This window comes from Otolemur garnettii, unplaced genomic scaffold, assembly GCF_000181295.1.
Source record: "Otolemur garnettii isolate 467f Iridium unplaced genomic scaffold, OtoGar3 scaffold00063, whole genome shotgun sequence".
Classification (NCBI taxonomy): Eukaryota; Metazoa; Chordata; class Mammalia; order Primates; family Galagidae; genus Otolemur; species Otolemur garnettii.
Genome location: NW_003852458.1, coordinates 1530112 through 1543737, shown reverse-complemented (window position 1 = coordinate 1543737; position 13626 = coordinate 1530112). Strand labels below are relative to the sequence as shown.

General features: G+C 44.5%; 1 protein-coding gene across 1 annotated transcript in view; it reads left to right on the top strand.

Annotated features, from left to right (window-relative positions):
• Positions 1-9506, top strand: part of MTMR12 (myotubularin related protein 12) — a 91547-nt gene extending 82041 nt beyond the window's left edge. Inside the window, exons 13-16 of the mRNA XM_012807068.2 lie at positions 1019-1191; positions 4489-4656; positions 5517-5678; positions 8802-9506. Coding sequence (XP_012662522.1) covers positions 1019-1191; positions 4489-4656; positions 5517-5678; positions 8802-9371 — 1073 coding nt within the window. The 3' untranslated portion in view covers positions 9372-9506. The remainder of the gene's footprint in view (positions 1-1018; positions 1192-4488; positions 4657-5516; positions 5679-8801) is intronic.
• Positions 9507-13626: the final 4120 nt, after the last annotated feature.

Genomic DNA, 13626 nt, shown 5'->3' with positions numbered 1-13626 from the left:
CACCTTGTTCCTTTTAAACCCGTGTCTTCCATAGTTGAGGCTTGCTTCCCAGAAGAGAAAAGTGTACACTTGGGCCAGTAGTATTTTGTGATTGCAGGGGTCAAAACAAAACTTTGCACCATATGAAACCTCCCCAGTTATAATTCATTCCTAAGTTTTCCTGACCCCAATAATGTTGGTTTCATCCTCCTCACAAACATTTGCAAAAATCAACTTAAGTTGTACTTACTTTTGTATAAGAGGAAACCATGGAGATGTAAATCTTGACTTTTAGGATGTTAAATCTAAGATGAATGCATAGGAACAGATGCTGTAAGTCGTGAATGTGAATGTTAGAGGACGTTTTCATCCTATGGGTTTTGGAAAGTGCATTTCAGGTGGGCATGTGGAAGTAGACCAAGGAGAACTCCCCCCCCAGGCTAGGCAAGGAGAACCAGGCACCTCTTTGCTCCTAAAACATAAAAGGAAAGCTCCTTGGAGCCAAAAATAAGTCGTTACAGTACAGTCTAGAAATACTAAACTTTCTCCAAAGCAGAGCTAGTAAGGATTTAGGAGTGGAGGAGAGGAGCTCTGAGATGCAGCCAAGCTGTAAACAGTGAGTTCAAAGGCAGAGGCTTCAATGTCCCAGGAAGAAAGGGCTTTAGACTTGGTCTGCAGAGCCCAGCAGGTCATCACGTGAATGATTCAGCTCCCATTGTGTGGCACACCTAGACACCCATGTGCTGAAAGTGGGTTTGCAGTACAAAGTTTGTTCATTCGGTAAGCAGACCTGTGTTTAGCACCAGTGTAGGTTGGAGCCTATACTAGACAGGCTAGAAGCAATTTGTCTTTCATTTTGAAAATATTGCCTTGTTTTTTGTTGACTCCAGCCTTTGGAGAATAAGAGTGTGACTTTTAATAGCAGACCTCAGTATTGTGAATTCTACTTTTTTAACTAACTATGCAAATGAGAGCGCTCTGTAGCTTTTTAAAACTTAATGCCCTGCTTCCTTTTTGCTCTGCTGCCGGCCCCTCCTAGAGGAGAATGCATCTGACCTCTGCTGCCTCATTTCCTCTCTGGTGCAAGTGATGATGGACCCCCACTACAGAACCAGGATTGGCTTCCAGAGCCTTGTCCAAAAGGAGTGGGTCATGGGTGGCCACTGTTTCTTGGATCGCTGCAACCACCTCCGCCAGAGTGACAAAGAAGAGGTGAGTTCCTGCAGCCAGACTACTTCCATTGCAGAGAGAGCGACTCAGCCTCTGGTTCACTCTGCGACACACCTTCAGATGGAGCACTGCTGCTTGCAAAGTACAGGCAGTGCAGGTTTGTTAGGAAAACCAGGGTCAGTTTATTGTGTGATGACTTTGGATTATTTAGACAAAATAATAATGAAACTCTTCCTGGAGGAAAAGGAAATTAACAAATGTGTTCAGAGTCTTCTCCTCTAAACTGTGTATACCAGGGTATGTACATGAGTGCGTGTGTGTGTGTCATGGTGAAAGTAGTAGTGCTTTGTAAAACTTAAATATAAAGTAACTGAGACTCCTACAGTTTCTACTAAGTCTTTGCAATAAATGGATCTTGAGGATGCAGGTGTCCTACAGAAAATGTAGGACATTTTGTAGGTCCAAAATGCTTCAGACCAGTAGTATTTTGGATTTTGGATTCTGGAATTTCCTTTGAGTGTTATGTCAGCAGTCAAAAAATTTCAGATTTTGAAGTGTTGCAGGAAGACAAAGTCCAACAGAGAGAAAGAGCACCCAAACCCCACATTTATAAGAAGAAGGGCTTTATTCACCAGCTGGGAGCTTACAGCATAGAAGAATTCAAAATGGCTACTCTCATCGACTGGCTTCTCGCTCCCTTTTTGTTGACAGTCAAAAAGTTCCACCTCACAGGCACCGTTCTTATTGGCCAGTTAGAATCAAGCAGGAGATGCTATTCCAGCCCCTACAGAACTACAGGATTTCACAGAACTTGGAATACAAATTCCCAAGAGCTGAGTCACCATGGAGAGGCCCTTAAGGTTTATCCTTGTGGTCTTTTTGAGAAGACCTGATCTCCTAGACCTCACCTTTCTTGGATATCCTCTCTCAGGAGCATTTCATATTTTGGATTTTTGGATTAGGGATACTTAGTGCATGGATGATAACATGAAATAAATTTTCCTTCACATAAAACTTTTCAAAATAGAGTGTAGGGTTATATTAAAGCCGTCCTCAGCAAGTCCTTGGCAGTAACGTATGCAGCTCTGTGCCCCCAGCCTCTTCTGCCTCTCTCTGGGTGAATCACTTCAGGTCTTGGCCTCTAAGTTTAGGCACAGAAAAGCTAGTGCCTACAGAAAATGAGCCCCCCACATTGTGGTGTGCTTGTCTAGGCAGCAGCTATGTAAACTCCTTGGCTGCCTTACTGATGATTGGTGGAAGAACAATTGAAAACAAACTTTCTTTAATTAAATCACCTGCAGAGTTGATATATGCTAGTAGCATGACTCATGGTTTTTCTTCCTTTAGATCAGCAGTTCTCAACCTGTGGGTCACGACCCACAGGAACTGTATTAAAGGGTCGCAGCATTAAGAAGGTTAAGAGCCACTGCTCTAGATAATCACCACGTCTGTCTGTGGTTCAGAACAACTTATACAGCATGCTGCAGCAGTGAGAGCCTTGGCTCCTGCCCTTTGGGGCGTGGCAGGGTGCTGGGGTAACCCAGGCTTCTCTCACTCAGCCAGGTAGCTTTTCTCTCAGGCCTGAGCTATACTCTTCTATCCTGAGCTGGATAGAAATCACCGTCTTTCAGTCTTGGAAGGGACTAATTTGAAAGGTTGATGAGATTCCCACAGCATGGTAGGCAGAGCTGACAGTTTCTGGAGAGGAGTGTGTTTATTTTGAGAAAAAGGAGCCTGATAGAGTCACCATGTCTAATGGGAAGAGAGTCCAAGCTCATTTCCCTTACTGGACAACAAGATCTAAATGTTTTCTACTCTATTTAATGATATTGCACATAAAATGAGGTCTGAAATAAAATTGCTGTATAAATGTTTAATTAGCATTTCATCATTAACATATTGGGGTTTTGAAGGAAAACTGGCTAGGTAATTTGTAATATAACTGCAGCAGCATGGACGTTAATTCAAGAGGTAGATTCCTGGCCATTAATGGTGGCTCACACCTATAATCTTAGTACTCTGGGAGGCCAAGGCTCAAGGGTGAGCTCAGGAGTTCAAAACCAGCTTGAGCGAGAACAAGACCCTGTCTCTACTAAAAATAGAAAAATTAGCCAGGTGTTGTGGCAGGCACGTAGTCTCAGCTACTCCGAGGCAGGAGGATCCTTTGAACATAGGATTTTTTTTTTTTTTGAGATAGTCTCACTACGTCACCCTCAATAGAGTGCCGTGATGTCACAGTTCACAGCAGCCTCAAACTCTTGGGCTTAAGCAATTCTCTTGCCTCAGCCTCCCAAGTAGCTGGGACTACAGGCGTCTGCCACAACTTGATGTCATTGTTGTTTAGCAGGCCCAGGCCAGGTTCAAACCCACCAGCCCCAGTGCATGTGGCCAGTGCCCTAACCACGGAGTTAGGGACGCCGAGGCTGAACATAGAAATTTGAGGTTGCCATGAGCTAGGCTGATATCATGGCAGCCTGTGCAACAGAGTGAGACTGTGTCCAAAAAAAACCCAGCTGGATTCCCAGCTGTGGGCAAGACTTTTGGGCCAGCCTCTGATGATGTCTAATTTTCTGTTTCCTCCTCTGTAAGGGAGAAACTATAACATAGCTTCTCTGACCTACCTGGCAGGATCACTGGTGAATCAAGAAAGATAAGCACTTTGTACATGATAATGCTCCCTAGAAATTACTCTCTTCACTAATCAAGAGCTCACTTCTGGGTAGCTAATAAAGGAGACTCATGGATTTACATTTGTGTCTTTTAAAAGATACATTTTTACTGCTCTGTCTTCTCTCCTGTCCCTTGGGGACTCACTGTGGGGATAGAGGGAGGCTTCTCATTTCAGTTCAGTGTCCAGGACAAATTTCTGACCATAGTTGTGTGGGCAAGCAGGGAGATGGAACTTTTTCCCTCGTAATTTTTTATTGACAAAGTAATCATACTGAGTACAATTTTTGTAATACAGCTCTACTAATGAGAAGACTGGAATTCTTGGCGGGTGGGGGGAGATAACATTTAGCTTAGTTGGTTTCTAAATTAGTGTTCCGTATCATCCAAATTTATGGCAAATGCTCCTCTGTTAATGCTGATCCATAATGAAATTTTTACATATTTCATCTTTGAAAGGTTTTGCCAAATGCTGACATTAATCCCTGAGTATGTGATTTCAATTGGGCATATTTAACACTTGGAATGGGATGGATATATACTGAGTTTCCCCGAGAACATAGTGTTCAGAAGTGGTTATGCTACAGCGATGGAGATGGCCACCGCTTGACTCGGGACAGCTTGCATTAGGTTCTGTGCCTGCTAAGTAACGTATATCTTGTTTTCACATAGGTTCCTGTGTTCCTGCTTTTCCTAGATTGTGTCTGGCAGCTGGTGCACCAGCATCCCCCAGCATTTGAATTCACAGAGACTTACCTGACTGTCTTGTCAGATAGCCTGTACATACCAATTTTTAGCACCTTCTTCTTCAATTCACCTCATCAAAAAGATACGAACGTGGTAAGAGTCCCTCTTAAGAACCTGTGTATGAAAGAAGCTCTGTCCCACAAGTAGTGTGCAATAACAATTGAGGCTAAAAATGATACTGTTCACCGCTGACTGTGTGCCAGGCATTGTTGTAAGTGCTCTCGGGGTGTTAGTATTTGATCCTCACGTCATTCTTATCCCTGAGGAAGCTGAGGAAAGGATGAAGGAGTAACTGGCCTTTGGTCATGTAAATATTGGAGCTGGAAGTGATGTTGGAGCTGGGGAATGAAGCAAAATTAAAAGCTGTCCTTTTTTAAAGAGACCAAAGGCTGTCTCTTCCATTTGCCTGATGGCTGGAGTTGCTCTGTAAAGGGAAGCTGGGCTTTTCCTCTCCAGCTTAAACTCCTTCAGACCCTCCCTCTTGAGGTTATGTCCCAAGGGTGTCACATTCTCAGCTAATCTCAGTGCTGCTGACCAGCCTGCTGCTGGCCTGGGGCTTGCTTGAGCTAGGGCCTTCCCAAATTCCATAGCAGGGTGGGAACAACAGAGCCTGGGCTTCTGAGTCAGACAGGTCTGTTTTCAGAGCCCAGCTTTGTGACCTTGGGCAGTTCACTTCAGTTTTCTGAGTCTCAGTTTCCTCAGATATAAAATTGGAAAAATAGTAGTTACCTAACGAGGTGATAAAAGTGCCCAGCCCAGTGGCTGGCATCCTGCTGACCCTCCTCCCGCCTGAAAGCTTTGAGTAAATAACCTCTGCTAGCCTCAGCCTCTGAGAATGAAATGCCCGTGAGCATTCATTGTCAGGACAGGACAGGAGTGCCTTTCCTGGTGCTCGTGCTCAGAATGGTGTCTCCCCTCCCAAATGCCATGGCGACCTGTGCTTGTTTTGGCAGGGTAGGGAAAGCCAGGACATACAAAGCAAGCCTTTGAGTCTGCTCACCGTGTGGGACTGGTCTGTACAGTTTGAACCCAAAGCCCAGACATTGCTCAAAAACCCTCTCTATGTGGAAAAGCCAAAACTGGACAAAGGCCAACGGAAAGGAACACGTTTCAAAGTAAGATATGCGAATGTCTAACTCCTGTGTCCATCCCAGGGCCCGTGTGTGTGAGGATAAATGTGACCGGGGCGGGGGAGGGGGGGGAATATATTCTGTCTGCCAGTGTGTGTTTCACCCCCGAGACAGTCTGCAGCCCTGAGCTCTGTTGTGAGGCACTTTGTCAGTGCCCTTTAGAATCAATCCTTTGCATTTAGCAAATCAGCCTTTGCCCTAATGAGACATGGCCATTTGCTGAATGTCACAAAGGTGCTACTGCTGTAGTTGGGCACGTGGGATCGTGTCTCTCACCCCCGTGTGTGTGTGTGTGTGTGTGTGTGTGTGTGTGTGGTTAGTGGAGTGAAAGGAGCAGTGATCATACTCAGCAGATACCCGTTCATGCGCTAATAGTGAGACTTTTCTTCATGGGCTGTACCTTGTAAGCCAGGGGGTGGGAAACTTTTCTATCAAGGGCCGTCAGTTTCTGGCAACCTTCCCATTCTGCTGTTGTAGCACAAAAGTGGTCCTAGACAATAACTAGGTAAATAGAACACACCGCTGTGTGTTCCAGTATTCACAAAAATCAGTGCTGGGCCAGATTTAGCCAAAGGCTGCCACTTTGCTAACCCATGCTACAGACCACAAATGTCAAGGATTTATTTTTCAGATAGTTGTTCCTGATTTTACTAATTGTTAAACCCAGAGTCCTCTAACTGGTAACTTTATTTAAACAGCTTTGTCTCCAGGTCCAGAATTTCTGAGCTAGGGGCTTATCAAATTCCATAGCAGAAATGGACCAATAAACCCTACAAAATGGAGAGCAGCGATAGTAAGTGCAAGTCGGGGTGTGCCCTGCCCTTTCTTCTGCCTTCCTGATCCTGCCTAGCCTGGGGGCTGTTGGAGCCTGGCCAGTTCTGGCGTGGGAATCGATTGCAACCTAAAGGGGATTGGGTACCTAGGTGAGCCAAAGCCAGAAGTCAGAGACAGTGTTAGCTGCTGAATGACTTAGCACTCTGCTCAGGCCCATGGTGCATTTCCTCTTTCTGGTTCAGCCAATTCTGCCGGTTTGACCAGCATTGCCCTGAGCCCTGAGAAACTTGGCCAGAAACCAGCTTTTCTTCAGTGTGTTGTGCCCTCTAGTGGCCACACGCACAATCTCAGGGGAGCCAATCAGGGTCACAGAACTGCCCCATGCCAGATGATGAGGGAGCTCAGGGACAGCGAGGCCCACTTTTTATTTTACAGGAGAGAAAATGAAGCCTTTCCTTTCTATGAATGGACTTCATTTCTTTCCTCAGACTCAGTTTTCCTAATCATCCTGGTTCCTAGTAGATAGGAGTGAGCAGGCTGGGCCCCAGAGCAGGCTGCTGGGAGAGGTTATAGCCAGCAGGTGGAGGATTTCAGTTGCACTGGAGCAACAGGGAGCTTTGAAAGGTTTAGGTAAAAAGACTGATTTCAGGTGGGGTCACTGAGCTGAATGGACTGGTGGCCTTGAGGAAGTGCTGTAGAGTCCTTAAGGAAGCTGCCTCTTACCAGTGAACGTACAGGGCTGCTTCGTGAAGGGCCGCATCAGAGACAGGAGTCCACTCAGCTGTGCACTCTCAGCTTCAGCCACAGGTCCTGAGCCTGTGCAGCTCTGCCTTGGCCTGTCCCTTTCACTTAGAAGCTTGAGAAAGGGGGGCTTCCAAGACCAAGTCCAGTTCAGTGACAACCCCAGGCTCTGGAGCCACACTGTTTGAAAACAGCCTTGACATTTGGTAGCTGGTGTCTTTGGCAGACTACTTAATCCTTGTGCCATAGTTTCTCCATTTGTTAAATGAGGCAGTAATAGTGACTTTGAGGATTAGGGCCATCGATGTACATAAGGCACTGAGCACAGAGCCTGACAGGCAGGAAGCGCTCAGTGACAGGCTCTGTCTGTGCTCTCCAGTGACCTGCCCTGCCTGACACACTTTATCCGCTGTGGAGAAGAGAGACCCCCCAACTCCTGGCCTTGATCTCTCCTGTGGACACTCCAAAATCCTGCTCATCTCTGAGTTGTGAATGGCTTTGCCTTTTTAAAATTATTTTCATTGTTCTGTCATATTCCACAAGAAAATATGGATGCTCTCAAGCTTTCTACTCTGGGCAGGTTGTCAGATAAGAACATTTGGCCAGCTAAGCTGGTTCCTCTAATCCCTCTGTTCCCACCTGCCTCCCTCCGTTTTCTTTTTCTTGAGACAGAGTCTCAACTTTGTTGCCCCCTGTAAAGTGCTATGGCATCACAGCTCACCTCAAACTCTTGGGCTTAAGCGATTCTCTTGCCTCCCAGCCTTCCAAGTAGCTGGGACTAGAGGTGCCCGCCAGAAGGCCTGGCTATTTTGGGGTTGTAGTTGTCATTGTTGTTTGGCAGACCCAGGCTGGATTCGAACCTGCCAGCTCAGTGTATGTGGCTGGCGCCCTAGCCGCTGAGCTACAGGTACCGAGCTGTCCCTCTGTTCTCTATGTCTCAAATAATCTTTATGCTTTCGGCTTAAACTTCCACTGGATGCTTGATATGCTTCTAAATATTTCAGGATCTTCAGGTGATTCAGCCCTGCTTCCTTGCAGGTGTTGAGAATTTTGTAGTGGTTGGTTTGGTGCCTGTAGCTCAGTGAGTTGGGCACCAGCCACATACACCAGTGTTCCTCTTTGAGGTTGCTATGAGCTGTGATGCCACAGTATTCTACCCAGGATGACATAGTGAGACTCTGTCTCAAAAAAAAAGAATTTTGTAGTGGTTAACGGCCCTAAAGTTCTCAAAGAAGAAACATCTTGCTTTACTCAAAAGGTGAATAGGCATGTTCTGAACGCCCTTAAATCATTCACCTAACTTTAAGTGGCTTTTCAGGAGTACTTGTGTCCTTTGGTCTCCCTGTGATGTGACAGCTACCCTCTGTGTGTCCCATCATGCCTGTATACACAGTTGCCACACATACCTGGTCCCCCCATTTGTTTCTGATGCCATACCTATGGTTGTCTTTATGTGGCAGCATTTTTATGAGTGTGTGTTCACGTCATTCTAATGTCTCCAAACTTATTAAAGCAGGATTAGGCTGGATGGTAACAACTTTAACTGTGGATCTTATGTTAACCAGAGATTTTTATGTGTGTTTTTTCTCAAAGCATCAACGACAACTTTCTTTGCCACTCACGCAATCTAAGTCATCTCCCAAACGAGGATTTTTCAGGGAAGAAACAGATCATTTAATTAAAAACCTTCTGGGCAAGAGAATTAGCAAACTTATTAATTCTTCTGACGACCTGCAAGACAACTTCCGCGAGTTCTATGACAGCTGGCACAGTAAGCCCACTGATTACCACGGCTTGTTGCTGCCCCACATAGAGGGCCCAGAAATCAAAGTCTGGGCCCAGCGCTACATGCGATGGATTCCAGAAGCCCAGATTCTAGGTGGTGGCAGAGTGGCCACTATGAGCAAACTCTTGGAAATGATGGAGGAAGTGCAGAGCTTACAAGAGAAAATTGAGGAAAGGCACCACAGCCAGGAGGCGCCCCAGGCAGAGGCCCCCTGCCTGCCCGTTAACTCTGCCCGCCTGTCCTCTTTGTTTCCTTTTGCATTGCTGCAGCGACACTCCTCTAAGCCTGTCTTACCCACCAGTGGCTGGAAAGCTTTGGGAGATGAGGAAGACTTGGCCAAACGAGAAGATGAATTTGTGGACCTAGGGGACCTGTGACCTGTCGTGATTGTGAAAGAGGAGTGTGGGAGATTGGGACAACTGATCCCTGGATTGGAGTCACGCTACAGGTAGTAGCTGTAGGACAGTCATTCGCCCAGCGCTCTGTTGGGGTAAATCTGGGCTTTCAGGAAAAGAGCTGTTTCTTGTTATTTTTTATGGTTCTGAAAGACTATGCAATTAAAAGTGTTATTAAATTACTTGACCCATAGCAGCAGGACTGTGGCCGTTTTCTGATGCTTAAGTATTAGAACCCACACTGGCTGGTTTACAATGGGAAGGGCTTCACTAAGATTTTCTTGGACTTGATGCGTCTTTATATCCTTTCTGTGCCAAGATAAATTTATCCAGTCTTTGGGAATAGTAAGGTTCTCTGTAATCTTCAGTTAGGAGCAAATTTAGCTTTATGTGATATTTATATGGCAAATTGAAAGATTCAAATAGAGGTATTAAGATACATGGCATTTACTTAAACCATAGCATTTTTCCTTTCTGTGTCCTCTTGCCTGTAGAAAAGCTGGGGAATTCCAGTGGTGTCTCATCCTGACACTTCATCTTCCCTCCTGCATAAGCTGTGTGCTTTTCGTGCTGGTGGCGGGCGGGCCAGCACCTGCCTTCTCTCCTCGCTGACAGCTCCAGGTCTTTCCTCCACCTGCGCAGCATCGCTCACTCTTGTCCCTTGCACTCCCCACTGTCCCTCGCACTGCCACCATGGGGCACATGGTCTTAGTGTCCTGCTGCTAAACCAGATGGTTAAAGTGGGGGGGATTTCTTTGCCCAGAGGAGCTCCCATCCCTCTGAATCTCTCACTGTTTAGAATGAATTGCTTTGCCTTTTTTGGTGATGTGCTTCTCTGCAGCCCTTCAGCCAGCTTCCTCACATTCTGTTACCCTTATAGACTGGTGGGGTCACTTTTGAATGTGGTTTTCATAGGAAAGTAGTTAAACATAAATATCAGAAGTGGTGATTATCATGTAATAAATACCTCAGTGATTTAAAAAGCCATAGAAGAAACTTGACTATGCCTGGTCTTCTTTGATCTACTGTCTAAATGAAATATATATATATATATATTTTTTTTTTTTCTTTTTTAAAATGTAGGAAAGCATACTTTGTAAGGATTAGTTTTTTCATTCTCAGTGGAACCCTGTCAAATCCCACAAAGGAAAGGGGAAAGACACTTGTGTTAGAATGTTTTCGATTGAATGTTTGCCTTTCATACAGTTTGATCTCCAGTGTGGATCCCAGTTTGAATGTTGTTTGTTTAGAAAAACTTTCAATTGCTCAAGGGCAATAAGAAATTACTATTGACAAAGAGGTGTTTCTAGGTTTGCACTGAATCGTCTTTTGTATGCAGGCTAGGTTGTTCTGCTGTGCTCCCCACTCCATGTTAACTTGAGAGCCAGGATGGTCTCTTAGGCCGAGGGGAGGGCAGGATTCATGCATCTGGGGCCAAACACATGTTCAGTCTTCGTTGCCTTAAGAGTTATAGCAAGGTCAGTGTTAGGCTTGTGGTAGGGATCTTTTGAAGTACACTAACTAGTTCCTCAGCCACCTTCACATACCTTCTACGGCCCTCTTTAAGTTAGCACTAACCTCCACTCACTTTTCTGCCCCATTGTCTCCCAAGTACACTATGGAGCTAAATATTTTTGTTACTATATTATAACCTGACTATTTATATGGTAGCCTCTTCAGTCTTAGTAATTTTCATTCCAAAAATACCTGGTGTGATGCTTTATACTCCACAAGTATGGTTTAAAGGCACAAGGTCATGGCCCTTGTCATAGCAGTTGAATGTGCATTAAAATATTTTTCTATGATTTTTAAAAAAAAAAAAAATAGAAAAATAAGTAAGCTGTTGTAACATGGTAAGGTCATGACAGTTTTCGTATTTATATTTGAAATCAGATTTCTATAACTTGTATTTGTGTACAGAATTCTCAGTGAGTTTATATATTGTGAAATTTTTATCCAAGTTTGAGATGTGGATCTTATGCTTAATTAGTAAAAGCTAAAATGAGACCATTTGCTTTGTTCAAAATGCTGTAATGTGCAAGTTTGGAAATGTACATTAATTTACTGTATATAATACCTTGAGTTTGTTTATACCTCCAAGTTTTTACACTGAAGATAAACTAGCTTTAATTAAATTCCATTTTTTTTCTTTATAAGGGAATAAGCTGTCGGGCTAAAACTGTATAAATATGCCTTTTATTTTCTGTATGCATAATGAAAGTTTATACTTGTATCTCACTGCGTCATATCTGATTGCAGACATTAAAGCACAATTTACAAGCAGTACTGAGTTTGGTGTGATTGGTAAAGCAGATGAATTCAAGAAATGTTAAGCATGTACTGGTTACCAGACAGGGCGAGGAGACAGAGCAGTGAGGAGTGGAGTTTGCATGTGTGTACGTGTGTGTGGTGGGGGTTGGCTGGTTGGTGGTGGGGAACCAATAACCAGATACTTAAAATTTCAGCTGGTGGTGAAATGCTAAAGAAATTTAAAATAGAGGCCCTATGGGGTGATTAAAAGAAAAGAGTTTTTAAAGCCCCTGCTACCTCACTGCTTTTATGGGGATCTGCAAGATTAAAATTCTATTATTCTGGAATAATGATTGCTAGAAGAGATCTTAGTTCATTCAAACCATGAAAGTTAGGAAAAGGATTTGTTTTTCTTTCCGGAGAGGATAAGCAAGCTAACACAGAGGGAGATGGCTGATGAGGGTAGGTTTCGTTTCTAATTAGTTTGGTTTAATTCTTATTAGCTCGAGACACCTCACTCCTGTGTGTCCTGAGAAGCCCAGTTTCTTGGCCTTTCCCTCTGCGAGGAAGGCGCCCCCACTTTGCTGCTTGTCCCCGCCACCCTTTCCTGTCTGACCAGGCCCGCTCCTCTATGTCCAGAAAGCTGGCTGTAAGATATTCCTGGAATTTAATAAGCTCTCATTCCTACATTTATCTCCGATGTTTTATTTTTTTGGTATTTGTATTAAATTCCTAAGTCATAGTTATACCTGGCCTAGAGTTCAGCATCTTCTAGTCTTACTCTCCACGTTTCTTTTGCTCTTGGACTTTAGTGGACTCAGCTGTCTCTCCCTCTTAATTTTGCTTATTCCTGGACATCCTGATGAAGACATAGGGAACTCAGAGGAAGAGTAAGTAGTGGAACTTCATCCACTCCGTGTGAAACAGGACAGGGGTTGGCTCCTATTAAGAGCTGGCCCCTGTGCCTTCGTGTCTCCTCCTTCTGTCTTTAGGAGGGAATTGGAGGTACAGAGGGCCTGACTGAAGCCTGTGTTCTGAGCCCCTCCTGCGCTTATGGTCAAAGTTCTCAGCAGAAAAAAAGTCCTCATTGTGCTCATGTCCCACTGTGGCCCTGGGGTATTTATAAAGCCATCGCTAAGTCAGGACAGATTGGATCCCCCACCCAGGAACAGGATGCCTAGCCTTTTGTGTCTACCTTCCACATATACCTTCCTAACACACACACACACACGTATATCACCCTGAAAAATATTAGGATGGGGAACCCACTTTACTGGTTTGTGCCAAGGGTTCTGGGGTAAAGTATGTGTCCAAATGCCTACACACTGTGTATGTTGATAAGCAGCCTAGCTATGGGTTTGGGTAATCCAAAATAAATGTTTTAAATGTCATTTGTATATTGAAGAGAAAAGTAATTTGTTCGAATGGTGGTTTTATCTATTTAAAGACAGATCTCAGATGGTTTTGTTGCTCAGACCCAGGCTCTGTTCTTACTGAATCCTCCTATTATACTGTCTACTTCCAGCAATTAAAGGATCTGAAGTATATCATCATATGGATGTATACACAGTAAGCCTTTTTGGCCTTATTTTTTAAAAACGTGCCAGTTTTGCTAGCCAGTTTTATACAAGGCTGTATGGCCCTGAATCTTTTTATGAAATTCTAAATGGAGTACTTTTCAAACTGTCTTCTCAGAAGTTTGGGGCCTGGTAGGGGCCTCGTGAATGTCTTGCTTATTCACCCCAGCACTGAGAGGGCACAAGTGCATGCCATTCTTGGGTAGGGAAAGAATGCAGATGGACCACATTTTATGCCTGAACTGACCCTGGGGGCCAAGGCCATTGCTTGGAATGCTACTGCAGCAGCCTCAAGGAGAAGATTGAGAACAGCCTATCCCCAGACTGATCTGAAGGGAGAAACAGCAGAGATGGGAAAGGAAAAACACCAGTGTATTAATGGAGCAAGTGATTACTATGAGCAACTGGGG